At 36.9% G+C, this 14,562-nt stretch overlaps 1 protein-coding gene across 7 annotated transcripts in view; it reads right to left on the bottom strand.

Moving 5' to 3' along the window:
• The window catches only part of LRCH2 (leucine rich repeats and calponin homology domain containing 2), a 225,273-nt gene that overhangs the window by 28,667 nt on the left and 182,044 nt on the right, over positions 1–14,562 (bottom strand). For all 7 annotated transcript variants that reach the window (XM_084788947.1, XM_084788941.1, XM_084788942.1 and 4 more), the window contains exons 6-11: positions 7,559–7,692; positions 4,620–4,707; positions 4,209–4,320; positions 3,919–4,016; positions 3,763–3,821; positions 70–177 (exon numbers count right to left, since the gene is read on the bottom strand). In XM_084788947.1, coding sequence (XP_084645073.1) covers positions 70–177; positions 3,763–3,821; positions 3,919–4,016; positions 4,209–4,320; positions 4,620–4,707; positions 7,559–7,692 — 599 coding nt within the window. The remainder of the gene's footprint in view (positions 1–69; positions 178–3,762; positions 3,822–3,918; positions 4,017–4,208; positions 4,321–4,619; positions 4,708–7,558; positions 7,693–14,562) is intronic.

Raw genomic sequence — 14,562 nt, 5'->3', positions numbered from 1 at the left:
TCCTTAAGTGCATCATCTTTTACTGATTATACAATCTGATTATTCAAATCTTATTACTAAAAAGAATACCTGTTCTTCTGTTCTTGCTTCAATAACTGAGCAGCTATCTTCCTCAAATCAGTTACTTCTTTCAAATCATCATCTTCTTCTTCTGGAAGTAACTGTTCTTTGTCAAGTCTAAAACAAATACAGTCATTCAAAAAGTAATGCGAACCACTCTTTGTCAACAGTTTGATATTGAAACTTATTTTTCAATGCCATATGAAAGCAAAGATCTATACATCTTTATATTTAAAATACTAAGATGGAAAATAAGAAATGTTTAGGAAAATACATCTGTATTTTTACTCAATATACCTATAGCTATCAAATGATGCTGCAGTATAGACCACAGTAAGTTAACAATACACACTGACCAGTATTAAGTATTAAAAAGACAGAAAAGTTCCACACGGTCTATTCTTAGAAATAAAGAAAAACAACTCATTTTGCCACATAGTTTCTAATAGTTTACTCATCTGGACTTTAAAAATCACATAGTTTAACTGGGGAGGGGGAATGTAAAATTGGTTCAATTGTGATTTTCAAGATTTCCAGAAATTATTAAAATATATTTAAATTTTTATAAAATCTATTTATTTGCATTCAGGTTTTCTTTTTTTATTTTTTTATTTTTTCTCATTTATTAATTTATTCTTGTTACATCTCAATGGTTATCCCATCCCTTGTATCCTCCCATTCTTCCCTCCCTCCCATTTTCCCCTTATTCCCCTCCCCTATGACTGTTCCTGAGGGGGATTATCTCCCCCTGTATATGTTCATAGGGTATCAAGTCTCTTCTTGGTAACCTGCTGTCCTTCCTCTGAGTGCCACCAGGTCTCCCCCTCCAGGGGACATGGTCAAAGGTGAGGCACCAGAGTATGTGAGAAAGTCATATCCCACTCTCCACTCTACTGTGGAGAGTGTTCTGTCCAGTGGCTAGATCTGGGTAGGGGTTTAAGGTTTACCGCCTGTATTGTCCTTGGCTGGTGCCTTAGTTTGAGCGGTACCCCTGAGCCCAAATCTGCCTATCATAATGTTCTACTTGTAGGCTTCTAGGACCCTCTGGATCCTTCTACTTTGCCATTCTCCCATGCTTCTCTCATCTAGAGTCCCACTAGAGTGTCCTCCCCTCTGTCTCCTGGTAAGTGAAGGCTTTCGTGGGACATGCCCCTTGGGCTAATATGCAGATATAAGTGAGTATATACCATTTGAGTCTTTCTGCTTCTGGGTTATCTTACACCCATCAAAATGGCTAAGATCTAAAATTCAAGTGACACCACATGCTGGCAAGGATGTGGGGAGAGAGGAACACTCCTTCATTGCTGCTGGGAATGCAAACTAGTACAACCACTTTGGAAATCTATCTGGTGCTATCTCAGAAAAATGGGAATAGGGCTTCCTCAAGACCCAGCTATTCCACTCCTTGGAATATACCCAGAAGATGCTCCAGCACACAACAAGAAAATTTGCTCAACCATGTTCATAGCAGCCTTATTCATAATAGCCAGAACATGGAAACAGTCTAAGTGTCCGTCAATAGAAGAATGGATAAAGAAACTGTGGTACATATACACTATGGAATACTATTCAGCTATTAAAAACAAGGAATTCCCGAAATTTGTGGATAAATGGATTGAGCTAGAAATGATCATAATGAGTGAGTTAACCCAGATGCATTCAGATTTTCAGCACCCACAAAAAAATCCAGGGATGTCTGCATCCTGATTGGCTAGCATGCTAATGATTACGTTTCCAAGATCTACCACCCTCACTAGATTGAGGTTTACAGATTTATTTTGAAATAATAAAAATATTCATATTTTCCAGAAATATCATATTAAGATTAAAAATAAGTTGCCTTCCAAATTCTAATTGTTTTATGTCAAAAGCACTTCATTTAACAACAATAAGCATAAATAACAATAATGACAACAACAATATTGTATTGTTATCATATCTTACAGACATTGGTGGCACTCAAACATAGGCAACTCTACTCAATTAATGAGGTAAGAAATTAATAGAAAAAGGAAATCTAAAGAGTACAACAAAATGGTGCCACAGGTCTGTGATGTCAACTACATGGGAGCCTAAGGCCAGAAGATCACAAATTCAAAGCAGCTAAAGACTACAGAATGAGGTCAAGGTTAGCCTTGACAATGTGGTGAAACTCTGTCCAAAATACAAGGTAAAAAGAGGGCTGTAGCCATAAACAAGGCATTACATCACCCTTTTTAAGGCTCAGAGAACATTATAAAAGCTGAAGAGGAAAGTAAAAGCCAAAAGGTAACATGAAGGGCTGAAAAACACTATTCTGTAGACAATATATAACAATAGTAATAGTTACCTCACAAAAGCTATAGCTGACTTCATTTGGGCCCACACAAAAAAAGGGCCCAAACAATAGGTCAAGGGAGCAAGGAATTCAGGGCGCCCTAACCATCACTTCTCAACTACTGGCTATTGATAGGATCTGGGAGAGCGTGACCCAGTGTGTTTAGTTGTATAGCCACTGCTGAGTCACCGGGTTCCAATGGACAGTTGAAAACTCATAACTGATACAGAGAGCCCTGGTTAATCTCAGTGGGACACAAAAGAAAATGAACTCACATGAACAACATGAGAGAAGACTCTCCGGAGGGTGGATAACAGGTGTAGTAGTGAGATGGAGGATGAGAATGCCTAGTATGCTTTATGGACACCTATGCAACAGTCTAAAAACTCATTAATTTACAAAGTACGACTGCGGCTAGAGTTTCATGGTAGAGTGCAGTTGTCTAGAATACCAAAGGCTCTCCAGTCAATCCTCAGTATTACAAAACAGAAAAGACTACAAAAAGAAGCAATGTACTTCCTCACTGGGGAGTAGAAAAAAATTAACACTGCTCAGAAAATTATCAAATAGTGTTCAAGGTGTGTGGTTTAGAGAATATATTTTTAGTAGGAATGAGTCCTTGAGTTCAATCCCTAGCACTTAACAAAATTACCATCAAAGTCACATGAAGGAAGCACAATGTACAGAGAAAACTAGGGAGACTAGGAGAAAACTCAGTTCAAACACAAGTGGGTCTCATCTAAGCAGTTTTATTACATAATGTAAAGTCTTTAACAGATAATATACAATCTCTAAATTTCACCCCTCTTATACAGATATTGGGTCAATTTCTTCCATGCAACATTTTAGTGAACATTTAAATGAGATGGAAAATCACACAGTGTTGGCCCTCATACATGGTTCTTATAGCTATAAAGCAACCTAAAAGGATGACTCCATCATTTTGTAAGGTAAAATATAAAGAAAGGATACAAATATCAATTGCTATAATAAAATATGGGCATAAATACTTGACACTCCTATAACCTGGAGACACAATGGAAAGTTCAAGAATTCTAGGTCTCAGCTTCCTTACTGATAAAATGGTGTGGATGGCATTTTTATAAAAATGTTGTTAAAGAAGCCAAATGGAAGTAAGACTCCATTGTGAAGACATGCTCTTTTTATGTAAAAAGAATGGTGGACGTGACTACTATTCTACTTTAGGGGAAAAGCAAATGTCTATTATAATTATAAATTTAATTAAAGAATTCAAAGTACTTGAAACATCTCATGGGAAAAATATGACATAAAAATTCTTTCAACTACTTTCAAGTAGAAATACATGATGAATAATACAAGTATTCATAATTAACATTTTATTTTGAAAATTAGCATGTACTTACTTTTTTTCATTTCCTACTTCTTCAGTTTTCTGAGATTTTTCAGAGCACTTTTCTTTTCCCTTATAAAAAGGAAAATTATCATTTTAAATTGCATGGCATACTTTTGTATGATCAAGAAGAAGTGAATGTCATTATTGTTTGTTCAGTTTTGTTTACCTTAAGGAAAGAAACAAATGATCCAATATGTGTATCTCCTTGTTCCGGGACTGCTACATCTTCTGTGCTGGGATCAATAAAATCATACACCTCCTGGTCTAGGTACAGATTAATATTATAAAATATAATAGATGTTCTAATTATTTTAGTCATTAAGATAAAAGGTTTGTTTTCTCAATATAAGATATATCTTTAAATACTGCAAAATTTCAAAGTCGGTTTTAAATAAACTCTCATTTTTAAATGGGCTGTGTACATAAAATAAAACTAGCAAACAGCACATGAATTACCTTTCTGAGAATCAGGCTTGCTTCCTATTACATGACTCTCATTTCTTGATGTTTGCTCTCTATTTGATTCTGAGACTTGAGAGTGAAGGCTGATTGTGTCATCATCTGATGGCTGAAAGGAACAAGCATACAGTATAAATGAGGCATTTGAATCACTTGATGATGTTTTTGCTCCTTTGATTAAATAGGAATTACAAAACATCTGCTTTACATCTCCAGCTTTCCAAGCAAAATATGTCATAGTGAATGTTCTGCTTTTAAAAATTAGTAGGCACTCTTTCTTTTGAAGTCATAAAACATAACAATAATTATATCTGCATATAAAAGTAAAAGCCAATATGCTCAAGTTCCTCTTCTTAAAAGCTCCAAGAAATAGAGAGGCAACACAAGCCAGCAAGGCAAGAGACTCACTTCTGTTGTAGACAATCGCTTCTCTCCATTATCACTTCCAATTCCAGAGTCAGGGCCATGATTTTTATTTGGATAAAAATCTTCCATACTGAAGAACGAGAAATCCTTAGAGCAGTTAGAATTTTCTTCTTAAATACACAATGCGCAATTGAGCTAAAGTATCCCAAGATAATGCAAAATACATACTTTTGATGTCAAATATTCTTAAAGAAGGAAATACCAGAAAGTTTTCTACAAAGTATTACTTCATGCCATTTAAGCAATATTTTTTTCCTTTATGTTCTCTGCAATGTAGTAGGTGATAAGAGTAATTCTCCCAAGAGATTGGAAAAAATAAAAGAAAAATAGGCTGCCCTGCCAGAAAAACCTTCGTGATAAGGAAACTTATATCAGTGGTTTTGGCTTTGATTTTTTTTAACTTTATGCAACTTCTTGTTGGCCATAAGAACATGTGTTATTTGCATAAACAATGTGCATAACATCAAATCTGTAGACGTGCCTCCATTTCAAAGCTCTATGAAATGGCAAAACAACAGAGATAAATGAGAAATGATTCATATTGTAGACAATTGCTTCTCTCTGTTATCACTTCCAATTCCAGAGCCATGACTAACAAACACTAGTCCATTTAATAATTAAGAAAAGGAAACATAAACATACACACTGTCTTCATAGTGTTGAGTATTGAGCTGTTTTGTGCAAGACTAGAGATGTCCTTATAGATTTGTAACTTGCAGATTATGCCACACAGGTAGCCAAGTAGTTATTGCACACTGTAAAAAGACTCTCTAGTATGTAGCAGGTACTAAGTTAAGTGTTTCCAAGACAATGCCAATGCATATATATATATATATATATATATATATATATATATATATATGTACACACACACACACACATATACATATCCACAAAAATCCATGTTACAGTGAATCTCTACTTTTAAAAATCATTAGGTATTTCTTCTTTTGAAGTCATAAAATATAACAAAGATTATATCTGTTTAGCATATATATATACATGTATACATACATATACATTATGAGAGAGAGGAGTAGATAGAAATATATATATACATATATAATCCAATAAGTTCCTCGTAAGTTGAAAAATATTTCAAAGAAAAATACATTCACCATGCAGTTTAAACATCATATTTTAGCAATACCCAGTCCACTCCTTGTCTACCCCTGTGATTCAGCAACAGCTCACTGTCACTGCCCAGCAGCACTCATACTATATATTTGCATCCCCAGAAAATATGAAAATTCAAAATTAAGTATGGTTTCTGCTGGATGCATGTTGCCTAAGCACCACAAAATATTTGAAAAATGCTCACATGAACATGACTCGTGTGTGTGTGTGTGTGTGTGAGAGAGAGAGAGAGAGAGAGAGAGAGAGGGGGGGGGGGCATAGAATGCTATGGTCTGAATGTGTTGTAAACTTGGCATGTTGAGTCTGCTAGGGGTTGGGATCATAAGAATGCAGTCTCTGAAGCCATTACCTCTCTATTGTAGGAATTAGTTTCTTTTCCTGCAAATAGATTTGTTAAGAGAGTAAATGTGACACCCTGTTCACATCTCTCACTTTCTTTTTCTTATCTGTTACCTGTTGCCATGCTGCAATAGGGCCCTCATTGAATGTGGCTCCCCTATCTCGGGCCTAATCAGTTTCCAAAACTACGAGCCATAAAATGTCTATTATTTAAAATTAAATGGTCTTGGGTATTCCTTTAAAGCAGTACAAAATGACCTGAACTGTAATTTATGTTTCCTTGTTTTGTTTATTTACTGATTCCTGCACCTAGACTGTGAGTTCCACAAGTTGCAAAAACCAACATGTACTGCTTTCACTAAAATACATCCTGAATCTAACAGCGTAGGCATTCTCATTCAACAGCTATGTATATCAGTATAAAGTAATTTCATTTGCAAAAATAAGTATATTAATAGACATTAGCATAGGTATTAATTCTAGCTTTAATGGAGCATCAATATTGCTCTACTACTAACATTAAACATAATTTCTGAATTAATATAAATACTTAAATATTTCATGAAGGTAAGAGAATCATGAGAAAATCCTATTTGGGAATTCAAGACCTGTGCTGTTAATAATAGTACTTACTATAACTGCATCCAAAGTAATCTAAAATTTATCATATAAATAAATGAAAAACTTTAAAAATCATTTAGATGGTCATAGTCTCCCTTTCTGCAGTGCTACTCCATTCTGAGTTATTTTCCAAATTTCTAGATAGAACTGTATTTTCAAACAGTCTTTCAAACATCTTGAAAGTATGAATTTAAAAGAATAACATATCTAACATATTAAAGTATCACAAAGGGGACAGCACAATCAAAGATTATCAAGAATATATCATTTTGAACCAGGAGATAGAGACAAGGCCGAATGGTAGAGCACTTGTCTAGTATGCAACAAGGTCGGCATTGAACACCCAGCACTGCAAAGAGAAAACACACACACACACACACACACACACACACACACATACACACACACACACACACACCACACACACAGTGATAGAGCACTTGCCTAGATAAAGACTCAACATCAGAAAAAGAAAAGAACAAAAGGAAAGAGGCACCATCAAAATATCTTCCTCTTCATTCAACTCCAGTTCAAAGTCCAATTCTACAAGCTATTATGAGTATTAATATAGGGATCAAAAGTAGGCTAACAGTTGTCACAGACAGGACATCAATGCTTTTAATTACACTGTGCCAAAATAACAACTACCCAAAGAAAACTTCACATTTAGTTCAGTATCCCAGAAGTTACTCAAGGAGTGTCAACCAAATACATATAACTTTGGTTTAATCAAACTCAATTCATTCAGTATCCCCAAGAGTGATAAACTTCTATAAGAACACAGGACAATTATAGACTGAAAACTGTAAGACTATTTACATTACCTGTCTGTGAGAGGCTGAGAAGGCATTCTTTTACTCAGTGATGGAAGATCCAGGGAATCTGGTTTCTTATCCATTCTACAACATGCTTGTATATTTAAGTACTTAAATATGTGCACTTTGCCCTTTAAGCATATCTATAAACAAAAAATAAAGTACATTTAGTAACAATTCTAGGTACAAATATTTATTTATTTATTTTTATGTGTATTAGTATGTTGCTTGTATGTAGGAATGTGCACCATGTGTACGCCATATGGCAGAGCACAGAAGAGGATGTGGGATCCTTGGGATTGGAGTTATCAATAGTTATGAGTCATCATGTGGGTGCTGGGAAACAAACTCAGGTCCTCTTCAAAAACAGAAACTGCACTTAACTGCTGAGCCAGCTTTACGTCTTGAATTCTAAATATAAAGGAACACTATTGAGTTATTTATATTTTGAAATAATCTCAAATTATGCTGAGATAATACAACCAGTATTTTAAGGTAGAAAAATGTGACAATGCTGATAATAATAAAAATCTACTATCATCATATGGCAATTAAAGATGTTTTTATTATTCTAAACATTCTTTGACAACAAGACAAGTTAACTCCTGACAACACCTAGCTGACTTCAAAGAACTTCCTTATGGAGTTGGCTTCAAATGGGCAAACCAGCTACTGGGCAAAATGTCCTCGATTCTGCCACAGACAGAATTTTGCCTAAAAATGGGTAAGCTTAGATGCAGGCAGAGTCGACAGCCAAACTCTGCCAAGACAGGGTAAGCAAGTCCTCAATAGTTCCTGCCTTGCGAAAAAGTCTGGCAGAGATATTGGGCTACAAGGCCCGAAGATGAGGCTCCAACCTTATAGAGAGTGTTGGGTGACTATCCAGGCAGTAAACTGCCTCAGTCATTTTTCATTTGAAGATGGTAACCTGCACTACCGGTTCACTCAGGCAATGTAGTTTTATTCCTTCTCAAGTCTTCAAGGGGGCATTGAACACCAGATACTTTAGTTTTACAATCAAGTTTAGTTGGTTAGGGGATAAGATTTTTTTAGATTAAGATAAAAGATTTAAGTTAATAGAGATGAGATGCGATAGATACTGATTTTCACTCAGAAATTTAGACCCAACAAGATAGGAAATAGGTTTATTTCAAGTTTGACAAATACAAATATTAAAACACCATGTATGTACCATTTATATCACTCATGATTGTCTCATGGTTCTCCCTGCTGTATGTAGTTTATTTTACCCATGTGTAATACAATCAATGTATGTGTTTAAAATAATCTACTATCATCATTGTATCAGAAAAAGTTTTCTATATTACATTCTTATTTTTTCTTAGTTAAGAATGTGGTTATTTTTTATTTTCTTCTTTTAAGTGAAAACAGGTTTTTTTCATACAGTACATTCTGATTCTAGTTTGCCCTCTCCTAACTCATCCCATATCTTCCTCACTTCTAAACCCAACAAAGCCAATACCCTATTAGTAGTAGTAGTAGTAGTAGTAGTAGTATTTAACATAAAAAATAAAAACTAAATGGAACAAAACAAACAAAAAAGCCAAAGAAAATGTACAAAAAAACACCTACTGATGCTGAAATGCACACATTCATTCATATAAAACCTATGAAGACAAAATTGGAAACCATAATATATAAACAAAAGATAAGATTTATTTTTTAAAAAAAGCCCAGACAAAGCACTGTAAGAACAAAAAGGGAAAAACTTTCAAAAATAACACTGAATTCATTTTTGACCATTTACTGCTGGGCATGGGGCCTGCCTTTAAGTGTGGTTTGTAATCCTCGTGAGATTCCATTGGGGGAAACTGATTCCTCATTTACAACTGGATGTCATTTGGAAATAGCTTCTGAGTTAGTGATGGGGCTTGTATCTACTTCTCTCCATGCTAGGATCCCATCTGGTTCAGATCTGTGTGTGTATTTATATTTAAAATAAACTGTACCTTTTTTAAAGATTTATTTATTTTTAATTTACGTCTATGCATGTTTGCCTGCCTGTAGGTAAATGCGCCACATGTGTGGCTGATGACCACTGAAGGCAGAACAGGATGTGAAAGATGCCGGAACTGGAACCCTCATTCATAATGCTGGAAACTGAACCTGGGGCCTCTGAACCAGCAGAAACAGAAACGGTTCCTAACTGCTGAGCCCCCATTATTCTGTACTTCACTCACGTTTTCTTGTTAAAAGTAAAATGAACAAACTACTGAAAACTAAAAGACCTATATCATGAGTGATGTCTATATTAAAAATATAAGAAATATACTAGTCACCAGATTATTAAGGACAAATATATATCACCAAAAACAAAAACAAAAACACCAAAAAAAAAAAAACTCCCTGATTAAAAATATATGAAGAAAGACTAATGAAAATAGCTTAAATAGATAATCTATTTTTTAAAAAGCCATAGCCAGTGGTGGTACACACTTTTAATTCTAGCACTCAGGATGGAACAATAAGCGGATCTCTGAGTTCGCAGCCAGCCAGGTATACAGAGCAAGTCCCAGAACAACTAAGGCTACATGCACCGAGAAATCCTGTCTCCAAAAACAAAAAATCATAATACCAACCCAGTTGGAATACAATTCAACTAGGAAAATTCTCTGAGAAAATACTTCCATTGGTCACACACACACACACACACACACACACACACACACACACACACACAAACAAACAAACAATGATAAGAGGATTTTAAAAAACACTAGTACTCAGAAGAAGGTAGGCTGGCCGAAGAGATGAACAGATGACTCTCTGGGTAAAGCACTTGCCACAAAAGGATGAGGACCGAAGTTTGAGTCCCCAAGTCCACACTAAAAACGACAGCAGCAAATATAGTATCTCAAGTCTCTAATCCCAACAGAGGTACCACAAGATAGAATGGGGACACAGGAAAATCTCTTGAATCACTTAAAACTGGCAGGGAGCTAGCCTAGCACATGCCAAGACAAAACAAGAGACACATTGTTCTGACAAAGTGGAAGGTAAGGACTAACACATGAGATTGTCCTCTGACCTGCACTTATGTACTATGGCATGTGCACACAGACACAATTAAATACACAACACACACTCAGAGAGAGACAGACAGAGAGAGAGAAAGAAAGAGAGAGAGAGAGAGAGAGAGAGAGAGAGAGAGAGAGAGAGAGAGAGAGATTTAGAAAGTGATGATTGAACACTATTATAAAGTAATTATGGCAAAACAAAAGGGCTGAAACAGCCAAAACAATCCTTAACAATGGAAACAGTGCTGGAGGTATCACTACCCCTTATTTCAAGCTATACTATAGAATTATAGTAATAGAACAGCACGGTGCTTGCATAAACAGACATGTTAATCACTAGACTTGAAGATGCATATAAACCCACACTTCTATAGCTACCAGATATTTTACAGAGGAGCCAACAATACACACTGGAGAAAAGAGTTCATGAGAACAGGGTGTGAAAGATGCTGGAACTAGTAAAGAACTACTAAGGGATAGCAAGGAGATATAGGAAAGTATTTTAAAGGAATGAGGAATAGCAGGCAAGTGGGATGAAACAGCAGGTGAAGAATCATGGAATAGGGTTAAATAAGGGGGGGATGAAGTGTATAAATTCTGGAGCCATGCATAGTAGCCCTCATTCAAGGAAAACAAGGCACAGAATAAATGACTTCAAAATCACTACATAAGTGAGGCTGGCCTCAAACTCCCTGTGTTTGAACTACTAATCCTCCTGCCTTGCTCTGTCAAGTGCAGGTTAACCATTACACCCAGTATTCATTTCCCGCTCCCTCTCTCTCTCCATCCACGCCCCCGCCCCCACTCTCTGGTTGGCTGATTGGTTTTTCAAGACAGGGTTTCTCTGTATAGCCCTGGCTGTCCTGAACTTGCTTTGTAGACCAGGCTGGTGCCAAACTCACAGAGATCTGCCTATCTGAGTGCTGGGATTAAAGGCATGTACCATCACACCCAGTTCACCCTGTATTCTTTCTTCAAGCTCTCGCTATGTTTTTTAGATGAAATAGATAAAGACTATCTGGCTTCATAGAGATACATTATTAGAAGAGGATGTAAGATTTTAACAAGTTCTCAGATTCTTATAAATATACTTTTTGATACTACATGGACTATGTGTAAGTGTGTGTGTAGAGGGAGCGTAATCGAAGTTACACAAATAGAGGAAACAATGTTCTCCCCCAGATCCACAGACTAATGAAAACCCCAGTACCAGACATGGAAAACCTCCTTTCAAGTTTCTGGTTAAAGGCACCAAAAGGACCCCCAAAACAATGTATGCTATGGTCAATGTCCTTAGTGCCTTCTAGAAAAAGAAGGTAAGATTCAATTGCTGAATATATCACATACTTGACACACAAAATTTGAAGAAATCCACAGGAAACAGAACTGGAAGCTTCCTCCGTGAAGACTAGCAATCATAGTTTCAGAAGGAACCATACATGCAAGTGGCCAAAAGATCAAAACACACGTAACAGTCCTACGCAGCTGTAACATCAATGAACCATAACATTGACCAGCATAGCAAGATATTCTTTTTTTATTTTATTTTATTAATTTATTCATATTACATCTCAATTGTTATCCCATCCCTTGCATCCTCCCATTCTTCCCTCCCTCCCATTTTCCCCTTATTCCCCTCCCCTATGACTGTGACTGAGGGAGACCTCCTCCCCCTGTATATGTTCATAGGGTATCAAGTCTCTTCTTCATAGCCTGCTATCCTTCCCCTGAGTGCCACCAGGTCTCCCCATTCAGGGGACTTGGTCAAATATGGGGCACCAGAGTTCGTGTGAAAGTCAGACCCCACTCTCCACTCAACTGTGGAGAATGTCCTGTCCATTGGCTAGATCTGGGTAGGGGTTTGAAGTTTACGGCCTGTATTGTCCTTGGCTGGTGCCATAGTTTGAGCGGGACCCCTGGGCCCAAATCTGCCTATCATAATGTTCTACTTGTAGGTTTCTAGGACCCTCTGGATCCTTCTACTTTGCTATTCTCCCATGCTTCTCTCATCTAGAGTCCCAATAGGATGTCCTCCCCTCTGTCCCAGTTTCCTGGTTAGTGAAGACTTTCATGGGACATGCCCCTTGGGCTAGTATGCAGATATAAGTGACTCTGTATGCAGATATACATTTGACTCTTTCTGCTTCTGGTTAACTCACTCATTATGATCATTTCTAGCCAGAACCTGGAAACAGCCTAAGTGTCCCTCAGTAGAAGAATGGATAAAGAAACTGTGGTACATTTACACTATGGAATACTACTCAGCTATTAAAGACAAGCAATTCCCAAAATTTGTGGACAAATGGGCAATATATTCTTAAAGGTACAATGATGGCACTAATATCTTGGGGTAACCAACAGTCACTTCCCAGGACTTAAAACCCACTCAATAGAAGGGAATTCTTGCTTGGCACTGTAAATTTAGCCAATCATTCATGATGGAGGAGGGCATGGAATGTAGACGAGGATCTACTACTGCCAGTTACCTAAACCAGTATAACCTCTAGCTGTATTATAAATATATATCCTCATATTGACAAATAAGTGCAGCTCTCACTCCTCATTACAGAGCTTCTTTTTGCAGTTGATGGAGATGTTTAAAGAAAGCCACAACTATAGAGAATCCTGTGGAAGAGAAGGTGGAAAGATTGTAAGAGCCAGAGAGGATGGGAACACCAAGGAAAGAAGGCCTTCAAAACACAGCATGAACTCACAGAGGCGGTGGCAGCATGCACAGGGCCTGCATATGTCTGCGCCATACAAAGGTCTGAATCTGAGAAGGGAAGTAGACAAGATCCCCCAGAAGCTATCGCCAATTGATGACCATTCCCAAATGAAGAAGTAGTTTCACTAGTGGAGTCTTACTGGGCATTCAACCACTATGAAGGCCACATCCCCAAACCAGCGGTAGGCACCAACACAAAATAAACTCAATGGTAATTTTGCAGGGGATATTTTTGTTGTCTCATAATTCTTTGTCTACAATTCTTTTTCATTTTCCTTTTCATATTATATAGCCCTTTGCTTATTTATTATGATTTCTGCTTTTGTAATTTTCAGGGATTTCTATGTATATTGATGTATCTATCTCTATGTCCATATATATTTCTTGTGCTTTTTCTTTGTTTCTTTGTTTTTCTGTTTGTTTGGTCCTGTTCAGATTTTTTTTTTAACTATTGTTGTTGTTGTTGTTTTGAGACAGGGTTTCTCTGTATAGCCTTGGCTGTTCTGGAATCACTTTCTAGACCAGGCTGACCTTGAACTAACAGAGATCTATCTGCCTCTGCCTCCCCGAGGGCTAGGATTACAGGAGTACATCATCGCACCTAGCTTCATTTTATTATTTTTAGATGCCTGCTTATTTTCTAATCAGAGAGAGCAACAAAGAATGTGGATTTGGTGGAGCATGCCTTTAATCCCAGCACTCGGGAGACAGAGGTAAGCAGGTCGCTGTGAGTTCGAGGTCAGCCTGATCTACAAAGGGAGTTCCAGAACAGCCAAGGCTATAACACAGAGAAACTTTGTCTCAGGAAAAAAAAAAAAGAAAAAGAAAAAGAAAAAAGAATGTGGATTTGAGTGGGTGAAGAGGTTAGGGAAGGGAGAACCTTAATCAGAATATGATGTATTAAAAAATTTATTTTCAGAGAAAGGAAGGAAGGAAAACAGGAGAAAGAAAAAGAAGAAAAAGAAAGCCACAAGTATTCAAAATGTAGAGACCATCTGACCATTGCGAGACAAGCCCCAACAGATACTTAAGGCTCAGGAACATCACAGAAGAGGGGACTTAAAGACTGCAAGAGTCAGAGGACCCAAGCAGGGTCCGAGAGATAGTCTCTTCTGATAAAAAGCAAGCAAAAACTATAAAAAGAAGACATGACTGGGAGTAGGTGGATCTGGGAGGGAGGAAGAGGAGGAGTCGGGGGTGAATGTGAATATAATCAAGATACATTGTATGAAAATATCTAAAATTTAATA

This window comes from Acomys minous (genome assembly GCF_964271855.1).
Source record: "Acomys minous genome assembly, chromosome: 7".
Taxonomy (NCBI): Eukaryota; Metazoa; Chordata; class Mammalia; order Rodentia; family Muridae; genus Acomys; species Acomys minous.
This window is presented reverse-complemented; position numbering and strand designations above follow the sequence as displayed.